A 20,224-nucleotide genomic window follows, 5' to 3' on the forward strand; every position below is an offset into this window, starting at 1 on the left:
TGACATTACCTTGGCCAGGGTAAGCTTTCCTGAATAAGAATTCTTGTTTCTTTCTCCTCTGCATAGAATTTGTAATTGAGTATGATACCTTAGTCTATTAATTAGATGGGATTTATATGCTAAAGCTTTGAAAACTATTAAGTCATATGCTAATACAAAATATTATTAGGTAACATTGCTCATATAATGCAAATATTTGCCCAGTGATCCTGGGCTTTCAAATATCTTCTACCAATAGATAGTTCAGGAATAGCTGGAGACTATAAGGTAGGCTTTAAACCAGGCCATGATGCTAAAATAAATAAATACCCTGTACTGTGGCAATGATTGATTAACTTACCAGTGGCAGGAGAGGCATTGAAAGAACAGAGCTATTATTGATTTGTGAAGGTATTCTTTAGTTTTCAAACATTCTTAAAAAAGGATATATCCTTTAACACAACATTTTCAAATTTCTGCAAAATTTAGAATTCCTGCATTTTAAAATTCCTATTTTATATATATGTGAAGTAATCTTGTCCAATTCACAAATGAACTGTCCAAATTAGAAATTTATATGAGAACATTTTTCCTGTTGCAACTGTCCCGGCCCATGGCAGTGGTTCATGCAGCTGTAGCCACTCTCCTACCCAGTTTTCATGGTAAGCGGCAGTCCACATTTTAAGAGTAGCTCAGAGAGCTAAGGTTGGTGGCCTATGAGTTAGCCAGGCCAGGAGCACAGAGCAGCTCTAGCTGCAGTGCAGGGAAGAACAAAACAATACCAACTAGACGAACGTTGGATCTCATCAGCACATCCTTTAAATAGTTGAGCTATAACATGTTCCTTCTCTCTCAGGTGACTGCTGTGCCCTCTTTGTGGGAAAAGCCTACCTTGGAGAGCAATGGTTGTATGTTCAGCCCTCCCCTAAGAACAACAACAAAGGGCAACTCGCAGGGTCCCCTTCAGAATGTCCCTCTGAACACACCGGACAATAAGCAGCACAAGATCCTGGATGTGGAGCCCTCCCAACAGCCTGGCAGCAGTGAGAAGCTCAGAACCACATGCCAGAAAGCAGAACCCATCTGCATGGGTCATTTCCACAACTGCCTTGTCTTCCAGCAACAGCTGATTGAAAAGCAAAAGAAGAAACTTCAGGAACAGCAGAAAACAATTCTTGAGCTGAAGGAAAACCAGCGGCTGACAGAGGCTCAGTGGGCAGCAGAGCATGCCACAGCAGTTGCAGACAAACACAGGCACCTGCTGTCAGATCCCAGAGGAGAAGAGGAACCAAAAGGAACCTGCCAGATGCTTCCAAAGTATGTCGATTGTATCAGAACTCTCTTTGGACTCGTTTCGAGGGGTTTTTCACTTTGAGATAGAGAGGCTCCTGAACTGCTTTGCCCTGCTTCTAAACTCTATGATCTTTTATTTTACACTCTCAAAGCAAAGAAGCCCCATATGTTATCACTGGCACATGACAGGTATAAATAGATATTTAAGGCAAGTGGCTGCCTGTAAAGATCCAGTTACACAGTTAGCATTTGGGTCATGGCTGTCTTTGTGTGAGGAGCTCTGTTACTATACCAGTTAAAGAGAAAAATGTTTACTTGCTCTGGGTAACCCTTAGATTTCTGGGTTTCTGATTATGGTTAATGCTGAGAAGCTGGGTTGTACAACATTGGGTCCACATAGAGCAGCCTCTGGGCTGGCTGATTTCCCACCTTAAATTGTTTGGGATAAAAAATAAACATCTTTGAGCCTGGAGTAAGAGTCCAGATTTCTCAAAAGCCATTTAAGATGGTTTCAGATGTGTTTGAGACATACTCACTGTGTGTGGTAAAAGATAGGATCAGAAGTGGTGATACCTATTGATTTGAAGCACTAGGATGGGAGTGAGAGTACCTGACTCACATTGGACACTCAGGCCAGTCACTGAGCCTCTCCATACCACATTACACCAATTTATAGAGTAGGTATAATAATATACAATTATCTGAGACAGTGAGGATTATTTAAAGTCTTTAACAGGCTTTGAGCTCCTCAGGTGAAAGACTTTTGAAGGAAGTTGGTTATTGGTCTGAATTCTTTTTTTTTTTCTTTTTTCTGCAGTAGATGTTTTTTTTTAATTTCAAAATATTATAGGGGTACAAATGTTTTCGGTTACATGGATTGCTTTTGTAATGCTTGAGTCAGGGTTATAAGTGTGCCCATCACCCAGATAGTGCTCACTGTATCTATTAGGTAGGTTTTCGCCTGTCCGCTCCTTCCCCTCCCCTCTGGTTGATTTCCATTGAGTTTTACTTCCCTCTATGTATATGTGAGCTCATCGGTTAGTCCCAATTTCATAGTGAGGTACATATTGTGTTTGTTTTTCCATTCTTTAGATACTTCACTTAATATAATGTTCTCCAGTTCCATCCAAATTGTTGCAAAAGGCATTAAGTCATCCCTCTTCATGGCTGAGTATTATTCCATGGTATACATATACCACATTTTGTTAATCCACTCATGAATTAATGGGCATCTGGATTGATTCCACATCTTAGCAATTGTGAATTGTGCTATGATAAACATTTGAGTGCAAGTGTCTTTTTGATAAAATGACTTCTTTTCCTTTGGGTGGATACCCAGTAGTGGGATTGCTGGATCAAATGGCAGGTCTACTTTTATCTTTTTGAGGAATCTCCATACTGTTTTCCATAGAAGTTGTACTAATTTACAGTCCCAACAAGAGTGTATAAGCATTCCTTTTTCTCTGCATCCACACCAGCATCTGTTGTTTGTGGACTTTCTAATAAATGCCATTCTGACTGGGGAAAGGGGAAATCTCATTGTGGTTTTCATTTGCATTTCCCTGATGATTGAATTCTTTTCCTTTATTTTTTCCTCAGTTCGCTTGTTGCTTCCCCTGGGACTGAAGGCAGTAGAAGTGACTCCCGCAATTCTCTTTCTGGACCCAGAAGGAGCCCAAAGCAGCTGATGGCAACGCATCCCATACTGAAAGGCAGGGCTGTCTTGGTGGTGGTGATCTTTCTTTCTAGAATAGAAGATGCTGGGATTGAATCCTGGCAACTCTAAGGTCTTGAGACTTGGTAGACCTGGTCAAAATCTCAAATGAATAGACATGTGAGGAGTGGAACAGAACATGCCAGAAAGCTCCACTACTTTTTTCCTGCCCCTCTTGCCAAACTTTTTGGCCTTCCCAGCCAACAGAAGAAAACATTGCTGAAAGGTGTATCATTTTTTTTGTAATTCAAGATTTGGATTGTGGCAAAAAAAAAAAAAAGGATAATTATACAAATGAGAAAACTGAATAGCTGCTAAGGCTAAACCCTGATAAAGATCACCTATCATTGTACTTTGTTAATGTTCAAATATCCATCAGTTTCCAGCAATGCAAGGCAAGCTGTTATACCATTTTATAAGGAGTTATGCCTTGGTGATAGGATTTTAATAATGAAATCTACAAACCAGATATTTTAATTTGATAACATTTTTGATGCACATAGAAACCTTTATTTAAACTGAACTAGACTATGAGAAGCATTCCTCGGAACACACCTAGTGAATCTGCTAATTGCTTTTACAGTATACTTAGTCACTCACTGTACATATGTTTGCATGTAGTGGTCAGCCCTTTGACAGTTATACTGTGGTTTATAAATTTGATTTTTTACCTGTGGCAAGATTGCTGCTCTAACAAGAAGTAATGACATCTGAAAGACACTGTGCCTGCAGTCAATTTCTATTAGTAAAGAAATTGGCAGTCTTGCACTATGTGCTAGAACAGCAGCCTATGCTGACTTTGCCTACCACTGACACTGATGAGGAAATGCCCAGTTAGCTGTGATTATTTTAAAAAATTGTTTGATCAAAGAGTTTGCTATTTTAGGATACCAGTCTACTTTTCAAGTAGTCTTTAATGATTAGATCTAGAATACACGGGGAAGGGGCTTATTACCAGAGACTCTGCTTCTCAGGGGTCTCTCACTTTAATCCCCTAATCTATTTCTGCCTTCTTAGAGACAGTCTCACTCTCACCATCTGTGGTACCACCATTCTTTTGCAGCAAAGCAGATACTTAATATTGTAAGAAATAGCCTGGTGAGTTTTTTGTTTATTAATTATTTTTTTTCTTTTTCTTCTTTTTTTTTCTTTTTTCTTTTTTCTTTTTTTATCCCCAAAGGATATGCAGGGAGATGTTTATTAATTCTTAAAAGTTGGACTTACATTCTCTTCTCTATAATATGGCACAAGGAACTGAAAGTAACAATTGGCTGGCTTAGGTGAGCAGAACTTGAATCTCCTCCCACCCGTGCCCCTCTTCTATGAAAGCCCCAACTGATTATAGAGTCATATTATCAGACCATCTTGCACATTTGTTTCTTTTGGATCGATATTTAATAGACTGTCAAGAACAGGAGTCTGACACTCAAATTTGTTCAGATGCCAGTTCTCCAAATGCCTGGTACAATTCCATTTCCTGCCCATCTGTATCTCCAGGCCTTAAAACTAGATTAAAATATATTCATCGTGACCCCAAACTTTAGTTTGTTTGTTGTTGTTCTTACATATGCAGACATATGTACAGTGACTTAAGAAAAATTAACAGACTCATTTAATGGGATTTGAGGAATGAGTCTATTCTCAAAGCATTTGTTAGATGCAATTAAAGTTTTCTACATTCATCAAAGGTATAATCAAATTAAAATTCTGATTTCTGGGTGTCACATAAAAGTCTATCATTAAGGCTCCTTACCTTTTTAAACCAGTAAATAATTCTTTTAGTAAAAATGTAAACAAAAACATAATAAATTGTTCATCATTGCCGAGGATGAGTTTGTAGGTCCTTAACGTATAGAGTGTATATAAGATCTATATATCTCTGTATATATTTTCTGAGATCGTAAACACTCAAGTTGCAAGAAAACTCTAACAATAACACTAAATTTTACTATGAAATGGAGACATTTCTTTTTCAGTGTTCCTCATATTTTTGAAATATTAAAAATATTGGAACTCTGTTACTATTTTCTAGCTATGGAAGAGAGAGCAATTCAACGAGCTGAACGTAGGCGAATCTTGGCAGAAAGGAAGAAAAAACAAGAAGAAGAGAAATTGGTAATAAATTCAGACTGCAAACTGAGTCAAGAAAAAGGATTTGTCTAGGTCTTTTTTAAAAAATTAAACCTTGGTCGTTCAAGCCTCTTGAGACAATAGAGTTATATCAACTTTGGAAATGGCTTTTGGCCTAATTGCCTGAATTCTGTGACAATTTTAGCAGGGAAAAAGAGGGAAAACACATCAATATCATTAGCATAGCAGGAAGGAAATGTTACAAAAGTTGATGGACGCTAACAGATTGGAAGATTTACACATAATCAGATTAGCACATTATAGGTAAATATCCGACCTAATAAATTTGCAAAGGGGGATAGTTCTTATCTTCCAAACTTTTGACCTAGACTGTCAGAAGTTAATTTTGCACCTACCAAGAAAAAATAAACAGTTCTAACAGTTTGGGTTTTGGGGTTTTTTTGGTAAAATGAAATGAAAGGTTTTTTTCCCTCATATTGTTTACAATTTAGACCTAGCTTTTCACAAATGAAAGTAAGAACTAAAAAGTAATCATCTTATGATGAAAATTAATGGTCTTATTCATGCTCAGTCTATTATTCAAGTAGAAAGGAATCCTTTTAGAGAAATTTCTAAGTTATATAACTGAAAACATATTAGTTGAGTTTTCTACTTTTATCACAAAGTACAGACACTTTCCAGAGACAGGGCAGGTACTTTGGTAGACACTTGACTATCCTGAACATAAAAGATCATATTCCTATACAAATCAAGGGTTCTGATTTTTGTGCATTCTAATCTTGATCAGGCCCAGTTGAAGGCCCAAGAGGAGGAGCGTCAGAAAAGGGAGGCAGAAGAAAAGAAGGCAGAACTTGAGAGAAAACGAGAAGAGGAGAGACTGAGGAAAATGGTTAGTAGTATCTGGTTGCTCAGTCCCTGTCTCTTGAGGCCTGTTGTGTGTGATACTGTGGCCCTGTCACCTTCCCCAACCCAGAACTTGAGTCTGGAATACTCTTCTCTCATTTCCAACTCTTTTTCTATCATATTTAGTGGAAAGCTACTCATTCTTCAGATCTTAGCTCAAATGTGACTTCTTTCAGATTAGCCTTTCTTGCCCTGCACAGCCTCCTCTCCACTCAAGGTCAGCTTAGGTCCCCTTTGTAGATTCTTATAAAGTATCTTTCCTTCATGACCCTTACTGATGCTTATAATTGTACATCTGTCTTATGGCTGTTTTATTGATTTCTACATCCCCAACCAAACTCTAAGAATAAAGAGAACAGTCTGGCGTTGATCATTATTGCATTGGCTAGCAGTGTGCCTGGAATATAGTAGGCACTCACCTTATATACGTTGAATGAGCAAATATATGAATGAACAAGTGAATAAACAAAGGAAAATAACATATAGAAGAAATAAGAGACAAAGATCTTACTTTCAAGGTTATTAAACACTAGTTGAGAAGATAAGGTCTAAAATTACACACCTGGCTAGGTGTAGGGGCTCATGCCTGTAATCCCAGCACTTTAGGAGGCTGAGGCAGGAGGATTGCTTAAGGCAAGGAGTTCAAGACCAACCTGGACAACATAGTGAAACCTTGTCTCTACAAAAAAATTTAAAAATATAGCTAGGCATGCTGGCACGTGCTTATAGTCCTAGCCATATGGGAGGCTAAGACTGGAGGACTGCTTGAACCTAGATGTTCAGAGCTGCAGTGAGCTATGATTGTGCAACTGCACTCCAGCCTAGGCTACAGAGTGAGACATCATTAGGCTACAGAGTGAGACATCATCTCTAAAAAAAAAAAAAACCACACACTCACCTGTCAGAGACAATATATTAATAGTACAGTAGAGCATTTGCTATTATGTGCTACACAGACCAAAAGAGGTCAAGAGAGTCATACAAGGCAAGATCCATGAAGATTTTGGAGAAATTAGAGGCATTTTCATGAAAAGAAAATTTGAATGGGGAATTGTGCTAGTCAGGATTGTCCAGAGAAATAGAACCAGCAGGACATACATATAGGGAAAGATTTATTATAAGGAATTGGCTCATGTAATTATGGAAGCTGAGAAGTCCCATGGTCTTCCATCTTCCTTCTGGATACCCAGGAAAACCAGGGGTGTAATTCCAGTCAAAGTCTGAAGCTGGGGGAGATCAGGGGAGTTGATGGTGTAAATCCAGCCTCAGGGCAGAAGACAACTAATATCCCAGCTCAAGCTGGCGGGCAGGAAGCAAAAAGGGGCAAATTCCTCCTTCTTTCTCCTTTTAGTTCTATTCAAGCCCTCAGTGGATTGGATGATGCCCACCAACATTAGGGAAGACAATCTACTAAATCCACCAATGCTAATCTCATCCAGAAACACCCTGCAGACACACGCAGATATAATGTTTAATCTGCAACCCTGTGGTACAGTCAAGTTGACACATAAAATTAGCCATCACAGGTTTACCCTTTGTCAACTTGGCACCTATACACATCTTCTTAAACATTACTTAATCTGCAAATAAGGACAATAGCAAGACCATAATTCTACCTAAAATGATACAACTATCCCACGCACAACTGAAAATGTACTAACCCCTTCCTCAGAAGAAGAAGTAAAGTCCTTGAGTATTGTTTACTCTTCTCCTTGATATCCCATAACTTAAATACTATGATGTAAAATTAGCAATACTTAAATACTATGACATAAAGTCAGTACATCTTCTGTTACATGATAAGGAAATAAGAGGAAAGAAAATGCACAAATGTATTCATAGCAAAATGATAATATACTCATGACAATTATAATTTTTGTTTCTATAACTTAATACATGGTCACCGCTGGTATTTATAACTACTTTCTTCCACTACCCACCTCAGCTGCCACGTAGTCCTACCTGGATTGAGTTGTTGTAGTTTCCCATTGACCTTGATCACAAGGCATGGGAATACTAAGAGACACCCTAAGGGATCGCCTGTATTCCAGACATACTCTTTCTCACCTCCATTGTGGAGTAGTAGTTCAATTTCCCCTTGGCAGTCAGAATCAGTCACCCTAGCTAGCACCATAACTCCCTTCTTTGTTGATTCAGTGACACAGGAAGCCCAGAATGGTCAGGTGGCAGTCTTAACTTCCAGTTCAATGGAATTGTTGTGTCTCCTTGTAGAAGTATTCTGCCTCTGCAGCTAAGACCTCCAGGTCAGTAGAGCATAAAGGCATGGGAACAGGAAGCAAAAATTTTGCTTGTGGGTTACTAGAGGTAATGGTGAGTGTTGCCACTTCCATTTCCATCCCTTGATTCCTGGACCCATGAATCCTTGCTGTCAGAGAAACCAGACCATGTATTGAACACTGATTCAGAACACGTACAGCCTTCTGGAGAATCTTGCCCCAGCCCTGTAAGGTGTTGCCACCTAGCTGGTGCTGTAACTGAGTCTTCAAAAGGCCATTCTGTTGTTCTACCAAGCCAGCTGCTTCTGGATGGTGGGAAATATGGTAATCACAGTGAATTCCATGAGGATGGCCCATTGTCACACTTCTTTGCTGTTAAGTGAGTTCCTTCGTCAGAAGCAATGCTGTGTATAATACCTTGATGGTGGATAAGGTGAATCTGTAAATCCACAAATCATAGTTTTGGCAGAACCATTGTGTGCAGGAAAGGCAAATCCGTATCTAGATAGAAAGTATCTATTCTAGTAAGATCAAAACACTGCCCCTTCCATAATGGAAATGGTCCAGTGTAATCAACCTGCCACCAGGTAGCTGGCTGATCACCCTGGGGAATGGTGCCAGATCAGGGACTCAGTGTTGGCCTCTGCTGCTGGCAGGTTGGACACTCAGCAGTGCCCTTAGCCAGGCCAGCATTGGCAAGTTGAAGTCCATGTTGCTGAGCCTTTGTATAACCTTCAGCCCTGCTACCATAGCCACTTTGTTCATGAGCCCATTGGGCGATGACAGGGGTAGCTAGGGAAGAGGCTGACTGGTACCTAGGTCATCCTGTCCATGGAGCAAAATGTCAAGGCATATATAATTCATCCTTTTCTAAGTCAGCCTAAGAAATCTCTAAAAACAGCTCAGTTTCCTCCCTTAAAAACTATGGTGAGGGGCTCTATAATAGCATTTCCCCAAAATGTGGTCCATATGACCCTAGTGGTTTCTGAGATACTAAGTTGTCTTGAGAAAGTCTAAGTTCTGTGGTCAAATAAGTTTGGTAAATGCCAGTTAAAATAAAGTAAAACAAGTTTCTTTATTATTAAATAGTTGACTTCTCAGAACCTTTAACATGCTACCAGGCATTATGAGTCCCCAGAGGAGGGACACAGTGTGCCAGGTAGTGACATATATCTGACCACAGAACCCTTTTTTTATTGAGCACCCAGTAACACCTTATAGAACAATTTGGGGTCATGCTGCTATAACTCAGTGAAATGATTTTAAAAATATACAGTATAAAAAATTTCCCCTCTCATACATGTTCACTGTAGAAAATTTGAGAAATAAAAAAATAATAGGAAAAAATGTCTGAGCTCAGCACTAAGAATTAACTACTTTTAAAATCTCAGTGTATCTACTTCTGGTCTTCTCTGCACATTTCTCTTTTTTAATAGTTAGGTTCATCATTTGTATGTATGTAGGTGTACATAGTTTTTAAGCTGCTTCTTTCATTTAAGATTCTGTCATGAGTGTATTCACTTGTCATCCAGAATTCTTCAAGGCCTTTTATTTTATATGAAGACTGTCGTTTTTTAATTTTTTTTATTTTATTTTTTTTATTTTTTTGTCTAAGAGTATTGCTCTGTTGCCTGGGCTAGAGTGCCGTGGCGTCAGCCTAGCTCACAGCAACCTCAAATTCCTGGGCTCAAGCAATCCTCCTGCCTCAGCCTACTGAGTAGCTGGGACTACAGGCACATACCACCATGCCTGACTATTTTTTCTACGTACTTTTAGTTGTCTGGCTAATTTCTTTCTATTTTTAGTAGAGACGGGGGTCTTGCTCTTGCTCAGGCTGGTCTCGAACTCCTGACCCCAAGCCATCCTCCCGCCTCGGTCTCCCAGACTGCTGGGATTACAGGTGTGAGCCGCTGCTCCTGGCCTCATTTTTTTAAATTAACTTTTTATTTTGGAATAATTAGATTTACAAAAAGTTACAAAGTAGTACAGAGAATTTCTGTGTACCTACCCTCATTCCATTTATTTTCTCTCATGTTCTCATATTATTATGGTATATGTATTAAAATTAAGAAACCAACATTAATACATTACTGTTAACTCCAGATTTTATTTGGATTTCACCAGTTTTTCCAGTAATGTTCAGATCTAATTAATCCTAGGTACCACATTCCACATATTTGTCATGTCTCCTTAGCATCCTCTGGTCTGTGACAGTTTCTCAGTCTTTTCTTGTTTTTCATGAATTTTTTGAGGATTTTGACAATTTTGAGGATTACTGGTCAGGTGTTTTGTAGAATATCCCTTAATTGGTATTTGTCTGATGTTTTCCTTATAATTATTCTGGTTCCATGGGGTTCTTTTGGAAGCATGCCACCAAGGTGTCTGTGCCCTCCTAATTGCATCATAGCAGGAGGTGTGTAATATCAAGATGACTTATGTCTGGTGACTTTAATCTTGATGACTTGGTTAAGGCAGCGTTTGGCAAGTTTCTCCATTGTGAAGTTACCATTTTTCTCTTTTCATACTCTATTCTTTGGAAGTAATTCGTTAAGTCCAGTGTACTCTCAAAGTAGGCAGGAGGGAAAAAGTAAGTTCACTCCATGTCCTGAAGGGAGGAGGATCTACATATATTATTTGGAGTTCTGTGAGGAAAATTTATTTCTCTTCCTTCATTTACTACTTTATTCAAGTGTGGACTCATGTACAGTCACGTGTCACTTAATGACAGGGATATGTTCTGAGAAATGCATCATTATGTGATTTCATTGTACAAACATCATAGACCTTTTGTCCATTTCTTAATTGAATTGTTTGCTTACTGTTGGGTTTTAAGAGTTCTTTTTTTTTTCTTGGAGACAGGGTCTTACTCTGTTGCCCAGTCTAGAGTACAGTGCCGTCAACATAGCTCACCGCAATCTCTAACTACTGGGCTCAAGAGATCCTCTTGCCTCAACCTCTCAGGTTGCTGGAACTGTAGGCCTGCACCACCATGCCCTGATATTTTTTTATTTTTTGGAGAAATGAAGCCTCATTATGTTGTTCAGGCGGGTCTTGAACTTTGGGCCTCAAGTGATTCTCCCGTCTAAGCCTCCCAAAGTACTAAGATTATAGACCTGAGCTACCTCGCCTGGCCCCTATAAGTTCTTTATATGTTCTGGACCAAGTCCTTTATTAGATATGTGACTTGCAGATATTTCTGCCAGTCTGTAGCTTATAGTTTAACTCACTTAACAGTGTGCTTCACAGAGAAAAGTTTTAAATTTTGGTACAGTCAAGTTTATCAGTTTTTTTCTTTCATGAACTGTGCTTTTGGTGTTATATCCAAAACTAATCACCAAACCCAGGATCAATCAGAATTTCTGTTATACCTCTAAAGAAACTTTTATATTTTTACATTTTACATTTAGGTCCGTTTAGAATTAATTTTTATCTAAGGTATAAAGTATGTGGCAAATTCATTTTTTATTTTGATATAGACATCCAGTTGTTTCAGTATCATTTTCTCCATTGAATTATTTTCATATCTTTGTCAAAAATCAGTTTACTATATTTGGTTTTTGGTTTTTTTTGTTTTTTTTTTTTTGAGACAGAGTCTCACTCTGTTGCCTGGGCTAGAGTGCCATGGCATCAGCCTAGCTCACAGCAAACTCAAACTCCTGGGCTCAAGGGATCCTTCTGCCTCAGCCTCCCAAGTAGCTGGGACTACAGGCATGTGCCACCATGCCCGGCTAATTTTTTCTACATATATTTTTAGTTGTCCATATAATTTCTTTCTATTTTTAGTAGAGACGGTGTCTCGTTCTTGCTCAGGCTGGTCTCGAACTCCTGAGCTCAAACAATCCGTCCTCCTCGGCCTCCCAGAGTGCTAGGATTACAGGCATGAGCCACCGCGCCTGGCCAGTTTACTATATTTGTATGGATGTATTTCTGGGCTTTCTATTCTGTTCTATTGGTCTTTATGTCTATTCCTTTGCAAGTACCGTACAGTCTTTGATTGCTGTAGTATCATAGGCAACGTGAATTTTCCTACACTGCTTTTCTTTTTCAGAATGTTTTGGCTATTATATTAATAGTTCATTTGCCTTTTCATATAAATTTTAGACGAATCTTGTTGATATGTACGAAAAACCTTCCTAGGATTTTGATTGGGATTATATTGAATCTGTAGAGCAAATTAGGGAGAATTGACACCTTAACAACATTGAGTCTTTAATCCATGAACACAGTATATCTTTTTGTTTATTTATTTCCCATCTTTATTGAGTTATAATTGATAAATTAAAATTGAATATATTTAAGATGTACAATGTGATGTTTTGATGTATATATACACTGTGAAATAATTACAACAATCAACGTAATTAACATATCCATCACTTCACATAGTTACTTTTGTGTGCATACATGTGGTAGGAATACTTAGATCCACTCTGTTTGTAAATTTCAAGTATACATTATTATTAACTATAGTCACCATTGCTGTACATTAGGTCTCAAGAACTTATAACTGAAAGTTTTTATCCTTTGACCAACATCTCCCCACTTCCCTCACCCCCTGACCCCTGGTAACCACCCTTCTACACTCTGTTTCTATGAGTTTGAATATTTTAGATTGCACATGTAAGTGAAACCATGAAATATTTGTCTGTGTCTGGCTTATTTTACTTAGCATAATGTCTTCCAGATTCACCCATGTTGTTGCAAATGACAGGATTTCCTTCCTTTTAAAGGCTGAACAATATCCCATTTTGTGTGTATGTGTCTACCACGATTTCTTTATCCATTCAACTTATTCATCCATCTGTGGACACTTAATTTGTTTTCATATCTTGGCTATTGTAAATAATGCTGCAGTGAACATGGGAGTGGAGATAACTCTTCAAGATAGTGATTTTATTTCCTTTGGATATACCTAGAAATGGGATTGCTAGATTATATGGTAGTTTTGTTTTTAATTTTTTGTAGAACCTCCATACTGTTTTTCATTATGGCTGTACTAATTTACATTCCCATCAGCAGTGTACAAGGGCTCTTTTTTCTCCATATCCTTGCCATCACTTGTTTTCTTTTGACTTTTTAATAATAGCCATCCTAACAGATGTGAGGTTATATCTCATTGTGGTTTTGATTCACATTTCCCTGATAATTAGTGATGCTGAGCACCTTTTCATATACCTGTTGGCCATTTGTATGTCTTCTTTGGAAAAATGTCCATTCAGGTCCTTTGCCCATTCTTTAATCAGGTTTTTTTCTTTATTGAGTTGGGTAAGTTCCCTATATTTTTTGAATCTTATCCACTTATCAGATATATGACTTACAAACACTTCCTGGATTGTTTTCTTTGCTGTGCAGAAACTTTTTAGGTTTGATGTTTATTTTTGCTTGTGCTTTTGGTGTCTTATCCAAAAAATCATTGCCAAGACCAGTGTCATGGAGCTTTCTCCCTATGTTTTCTTCTAGCAATTTACATTTCATTAAAGTCTTTAATACATTTTGAGTTGATTTTTTTGTGCATAGTGTAAGATACAGATGCCATTTCTTTTTTTTCTTTCTTTACTTGTTTTTTGTATGTGGATACCCAGTTTTCCCAGCACCATTTGTTGAGATTACCCTTTCTCCATTGTGTATACTTGGCATCGGTGTCAAAGATTTATTGACCATATACGAGTGCATTTATTTCTGAGCTTTCTGTTCTGTTCCATTGATCTTTGTGTCTTTTTTTTTTTTTTTTTTTTTTTTTTTTTGAGACAGGGTCTTGCTCTGTCGCCCAGGCTAGAGTGCAGTGGCATCATCATAGCTAGCTGACTGCAATCTCCAACTCCTGGGTTCATGCAATCATCTGCCTTGGCCTCCCGAGTGGCAGTTACTACAGGCACGCACCACCACACCTAGCTAATTTTTCTATTTTTTGTAGAGACAGGGTCTCGCTCTTGCTCAGACTAGTCTCGAATTCCTGGTCTCAAGTGATCCTCCTGCCTCAGCCTCCCAGAGTGCTAGGATTACAGGCCACCATGAGCCACTATGCCTAGCCTGTGTCATTTTTTTTTAATGCCAGTACCATGCTGTTTTAATTACTATAGTTTTGTAATATAATTTGAAATCAAGAAATGTGACACCTCCACCTTTGCTCTTCTTGCTCAAGATTGCGTTAGTTACTCAGGGTCTTTTGGGATTCCATATGAATTTTAGTATTGGGTTTTTTTATTTCTGTGGAAAAAAAATCCATTGGAATTTTGGTAGCAGTTGCATTGAATCTGTAGATTGCTTTGAGTGGTATGGACCTTTTGGCAATATTGATTCTTCCAATCCATGAACATGAACATGGGATATCTTTCCATTTATTTGTGTTCTTTTCAATTTTGTCCATCAGCATTTTAGATTTTTCAATGTACACTGTAACCTTGGTTGAATTTATTCCTAAGTATTTTCTTCTTTTTGATGCTGTTGTAAATGGAATTGTTTTCTTAATTTCTTTTTCAAATAGTTTGTTGTTAGTGCATAGAAACACAACTGATTTTTTTGTTTACTTTGTGTTATATAACTTTACTGAATTTGTTTATTAGTTCTAACCATTTTTTGGGGTGGAGTCTTAGGATTTTCTATATATAAGATCATGTCATCTGCATATATAAATTTTACTTCTTCCTTTCCAATTTCAGTGCCTTTTGTTTCTTTTTCTTGCCTAATTGATCTGTCCAGGACTTCCAGTACTATATTGAATTGAACTAGCAAGAGTGAGCATCCTTGTCTTATTCCTGATCTTAGAGGAAAAGGTTGTAGCTTTTCACCGCTGAGTATGATGTTAGCTGTGGGCTTGTCATATATGACATTTACTGTGTTGAAGTACATTCCTTCTAAACCTAATCTGTTGAAAGTTTTATCTTGAAAGGATGTTGAATTTTGTCAGATGCTTTTTCTACATCTATTGAGATGATCATATGATTTTTGTCCTTCATTCTGTTAATGTGGTGTATCATATTTATTGATTTGTGTATGTTGAAACATTCCTTTATCCCAGGGATAAATCTCACTTGATCATAATGTATAATCCTTTTAATGTACTTTTTAAATTTGGTTTGCTATTACTTTGTTGAGGATTTTTACATTTATGTTCTTCAAGGATATTGGCATATAATTTTCTTTCCTTGTAGTATTTTGTCTGGGTTTGATATCAGGGTAATTCTGGCTTCATAAAATGAGCTCAGAAGTATTCCTTCTTCTTCATTTTTTTGGAAGAGTTTGAGAAGGATTGGTATTAATTCTTCTTTAAATATTTGATAGAATTCACCAGTGAAGCCACCAGGTCCTGGGCTTTCCCTTGCTGAGAGATTTTTCTTATTACTGATTCAGTCTCCTTACTCATTATTGGTCTGTTTATTGGTTAATAGGGACCATGGCCTCTCTTCCCTATTCCCAACCTCTCCCAGCCACTCATCTGTGCTGGTCACCTCAGTAATCTGGGTGAGGTGAGAAAGAAGTGGGCCTCTTTGGCAGCATCCCACACAACTGGAGAAGCTAAGAGCTTGCTCACTACACTCTCACTTTCCCCCATGGGAGAAATCATAGGTGGTGAGGGTCTCTCTTGGCACTGAACTGTGCTGCCTTGGGGGAGGGGTAACCCAGATAAAGTGAAACTGTTACTAGCCTCTTCAGTGTGTCCATCGATATACTGGAACTTCTCTGATGAACTCTCAGACTTCCACAGAGGTACTCTCATCCATGGGTAGTTGTCAAATCCATGCTGCTGTGGGGGGTGTAATGGTTGAAAGCACCTATTCCACTATCTTACTGATGTCTTCTCTCCATTTATTTATATACTTTGATTTGTTTCTTCAGTGTTTTTATAGCTTTCCACAGATCTCAGATCTATTTTGTTAGGTAGCTCACTGCAGCCTTGAACTCTGGGGCTCAAATGATCTTTCCACCTTAGCCTCCCAAGCAGCTAGGACTGCAGGCATATACCATCACACCTGGCTAATTTTTAAAATTTTTGTAGAGATGAGGTCTCTCTATGTTGCCCAGGATGGTCTTGAACTTGTGGCCTCAAGCAATACTCCCACCTCAGCCTCCCAGAGTGCTGGGATTATAGGCATGAGCCACCGCACCTGGCCTCACAATCATTTTTGTATATTGACATTGTATCCTGCAACCCCTCTATACTCACTTTTTAGTTCCAGAAGTGGTTTTGTAGATTCTTTGGAGTTTTCTACATAGACAACCATGTTATCTGGCAATAAACGCAGTTTTATTTCTTCCTTTCCAATATTTATGCCTTTCGCTCTTTTTCTTGCCTTATCACACTTGCTAGGACTTCCAGGACAAGGTTGCATAGGAGTGGTGAGAGAGGACATCCTTGCCTTGTTCCAGATCTTAGGGGGAAAGCATTCAGTCTCTCACCATTAAGAATAAGGATAGCTGTGGGTTTTTCATGGATGCCTTTTAGTAGAGTAAGGGAATTCCCATTTATTCCTAGACTGCTGAGGGTGTTTATTCTGAATTTCACTGAAAGCTTTTTCTGCATCTGCTGATGTTCGTATAGTTTTCTTAATTCATCTACTAATATGGTAAATTACATTGGTTGATTTTACAATGTAGGATCAGCCTTGCTTTCCTGAGATGTGTTCCACTTGGTCATGGCATATTATCTTTTTAATATATTATTGGTTTGATTTACTCATATTCTGTTAAGAATATTGTATCTTGAGAGATATTTGTCTGCAGTTTCTTTTGATACTGTATTCGTTTGTGGCAATAGGATAATGGCAGCCTCATAAAACAAATGGGGAAGTGTTCCCTTTTCTATTTTCTGGAAGAAAGTATATAAAATTGGTGTTATTTCTTCCTTAAATGTTTGGTAGAATTCACTGGTGAACAGTTGGGCTTGGAATTTTCTTTATTAGAGGATTTTTAAATAACATATTCTATTTCTTTAATACATACAGAGCTATTTATGTTTTCTTTCTGAGTGAACCTTAGTAGTTTGTATATTTCAAGGAATTTGAGCATTTTTTGTAAATTTTCAGGTTTCTTGGAATATTTTTCATAGTATTTTCTTATGACCTTTTAATGTCTGTGAGATCAGTATTGATGGCCCTTCTTTAAATTCTGATAGTGGCAATTTGTGTCTTTTCTTTTTGTTCTTGGTTTGCTTGGATATATTAGGTTATTAAGTATGGAATGTTCAATTTCCTTAAGTACTAAGTCTGACAGTTGATATCACTGACATTTCACTTTGACACTTCTTGGGTTTTTTTTTTTTTTTTTAGTATTGTGAAGGTACATCCTCATTCTTTCAAATGCACATTTTGGCTCATGATTATGTTTCAAATTTATTTTAGAGCAATTTTTGTGAAACCACGGATAAGCCAAATTCATGTTATTTTTGATAATATGAGTTTTGTTATGGAACCAGTGCAATGCAGACAGGTCAAAATATCAACAAGGTGTTTTGGAAGGATGTGGCTAATGAACACACGACACATCGATGGTTTGAGAAGTTCCATTCTGGTGATTTTAATCTTGAAAATGAGCCATGTGGGTGACCTGAGACCAAGGTGGATAATCATGAGCTGAAAGCTGTAGTGGAATAGAATACATCTCAACCTACGCATGCATTAGCAGCAAGGATTGACGTTACTATTCCAACAATATTGGACCATTTGAAACAAATGGGCAAGGTAAAGAAGCTGAATAGACAGGTACTGCATGAATGAAACAAGCTTCAGAAGAGAAATTGTCTCGAAGCTTGCCTTTCTTTGCTGTCACGACATAAAGGCGAACCATTTTTTTTTTTTTTTTTTGAGACAGAGTCTCGCTTTGTTGCCCAGACTAGAATGAGTGCCGTGGCATCAGCCTAGCTCACAGCAACCTCAGACTCCTGGGCTTACGCGATCCTACTGCCGCCTCCCGAGTAGCTAGGACTACAGGCATGCGCCACCATGCCCGGCTAATTTTTTCTATATAGATTTTTAGTTGGCCATATAATTTCTTTCTATTTTTAGTAGAGACGGGGTCTCACTCTTGCTTAGGCTGGTCTCGAACGCCTGACCTCAAGCAATCCACCCGCCTCGGCCTCCCAGAGTGCTAGGATTACAGGCGTGAGCCACTGCGCCTGGCCTAAGGCGAACCATTTCTACATCGTATTATTATGTGTGATGAAAAATGGATTCTTTTGACAATCACAAGCATTGAGCACAATGGTTGGATAAAGATGAAGTGCCGAAACACAGTCTAAAACCAAATATTCATCAAAAAAAGCTAATGATGTCTGCTTGGTGGTCCAGTGCTGGTATATCCACTACAGCTTCATGAAACCTGGTCAATCGATTACAGGGGATGTCTACTGCAACCAGTGGATGAAATGATGAGGATGCTTGTGAGTAAGCGGCCAAGATTGGTCAATAGAAACAGGCCGATCCTCTTGCAAGACCACATGTACCAGAAACAACACTGCTTTAACTACAGAAGCTGGACTTGGAAACTCTCCGTCATCCACCGTATTCACCAGACCTTGCACCAACTGACTACCACTTCTTCCAGGCTTTGGCCCACATCTTGCCAGGAAAAATATTCAATTCTCAATAAGCTGTGGAAAACGCCTCTTGCAATTTCATCGCCACTTGATCTCCAGGCTTCTTTGTAGCTGTTGCTACCCTTAACATGGTAAAACTGCATCGATAGTTTAGGCGCATACTTTGATTAACTGTACTGCTTCTTATTTGAGATATAATAAACTATACTTTGGATTTGAAATCAGCCATTTCATATTTAATGAACTCGTAGTTTTTTCAATTTTATTTCCTTTTAGAAAACTAACTTTTGGTTTCATCAATTTTCTTTGTTGTTTCCCTATTTTCAATTTCAATGATTTCTACCCTAATTTTTATTTCCTTCCTCTTCCTTAAGATTTTGCTCTCTTCTTCTAGTTTCCTAAAGTATAAGCTTAAATTATTGATTTCAGATTATTTTCCTTTTCTAATATATTAATTTAGGACTATAAATTTCCCTCTAAGTTCTCTTTTACCTTTATCTTCATTTAGTTCAAAGTATTTTTAATTTCCCTGAGACTTCCTCATTGTCCCATGGATTATTAAGAAGTGTAGTCTTTAAATTTTAAATATTTGGGAATTTTTCCAGATAACTTTCTGTTATTGATTTCTAGTTTAATTTCATTATATTCTAAGAATGTATTATACATCATATGAATTTGTAAAGTTTTGTTTTATGGTCTATCTTAGTGAGTGTTCCACGTGCATTTATACAGTATTATGCTGTTGTTGGTCCTGCTGTGTAAATATCAAATCATGTTGTTTGATTGTGTTCTTTGGATCATCTGTATTCTTACTGATTTTGTGCCTACTTGTTCTATTAGTTATTGAGAGGGGAATGTTGAAGTCTCTGACAAAAATTGGGCATTTGTCTGTTTCTCCTTTCATATCTATCTGATTTTGGCTCATATATTTTGAAGATCTATTATTAGGTACATATGTTTAGAAAAGATTACATGTCTAAGTCTTTATAACATTGAATTTCTTATAGACATCACATAGCTGTGTCTTGATTTAGAATCTAGTCTGATAATCTCTTTTAACTGTTATGTTTATTTAGGCCATTAACATTTAAAGTGATTATTGATATAATTTGATTAAAACATACCATCTTGTTAGCTATTTTCTATTTGTTGTATTTGTTCTTTGATTCTCTTTTTCCTCCCACCTTCTGTGGTTTTAATTAGGCAACTTTATGATTCTGTTTTATATTATCCATGAAGTTATTATTTACACCTCTTTTAAAAACATTATTAGTGGTTGGCCTAGTGTTTACAATACATTTTAAAAAGAATTTCCTTCTACCTTTAAATAATATTATAATACTTTACATATAGTGAAAGAACCTTATATCAGTATATTTTCATTGCCTCCCCCCCATTGCTTTTGCCATAGTCATATATGTCGTATTTTACTTTTACTTTTACTATAAATACCTAATACCTTGTTATTACCCTGCT

General features: G+C 37.7%; 1 protein-coding gene across 2 annotated transcripts in view; it reads left to right on the forward strand.

Annotated features, from left to right (window-relative positions):
• CCDC191 (coiled-coil domain containing 191) overlaps positions 1–20,224 on the forward strand; it is a 96,799-nt gene that overhangs the window by 54,624 nt on the left and 21,951 nt on the right. For both annotated transcript variants that reach the window (XM_045540241.1, XM_045540242.1), the window contains 4 exons: positions 836–1,296; positions 2,872–2,984; positions 5,019–5,101; positions 5,865–5,966. In XM_045540241.1, coding sequence (XP_045396197.1) covers positions 836–1,296; positions 2,872–2,984; positions 5,019–5,101; positions 5,865–5,966 — 759 coding nt within the window. The remainder of the gene's footprint in view (positions 1–835; positions 1,297–2,871; positions 2,985–5,018; positions 5,102–5,864; positions 5,967–20,224) is intronic.

Source organism: Lemur catta, chromosome 1 (assembly GCF_020740605.2).
Source record: "Lemur catta isolate mLemCat1 chromosome 1, mLemCat1.pri, whole genome shotgun sequence".
NCBI lineage: Eukaryota > Metazoa > Chordata > Mammalia > Primates > Lemuridae > Lemur > Lemur catta.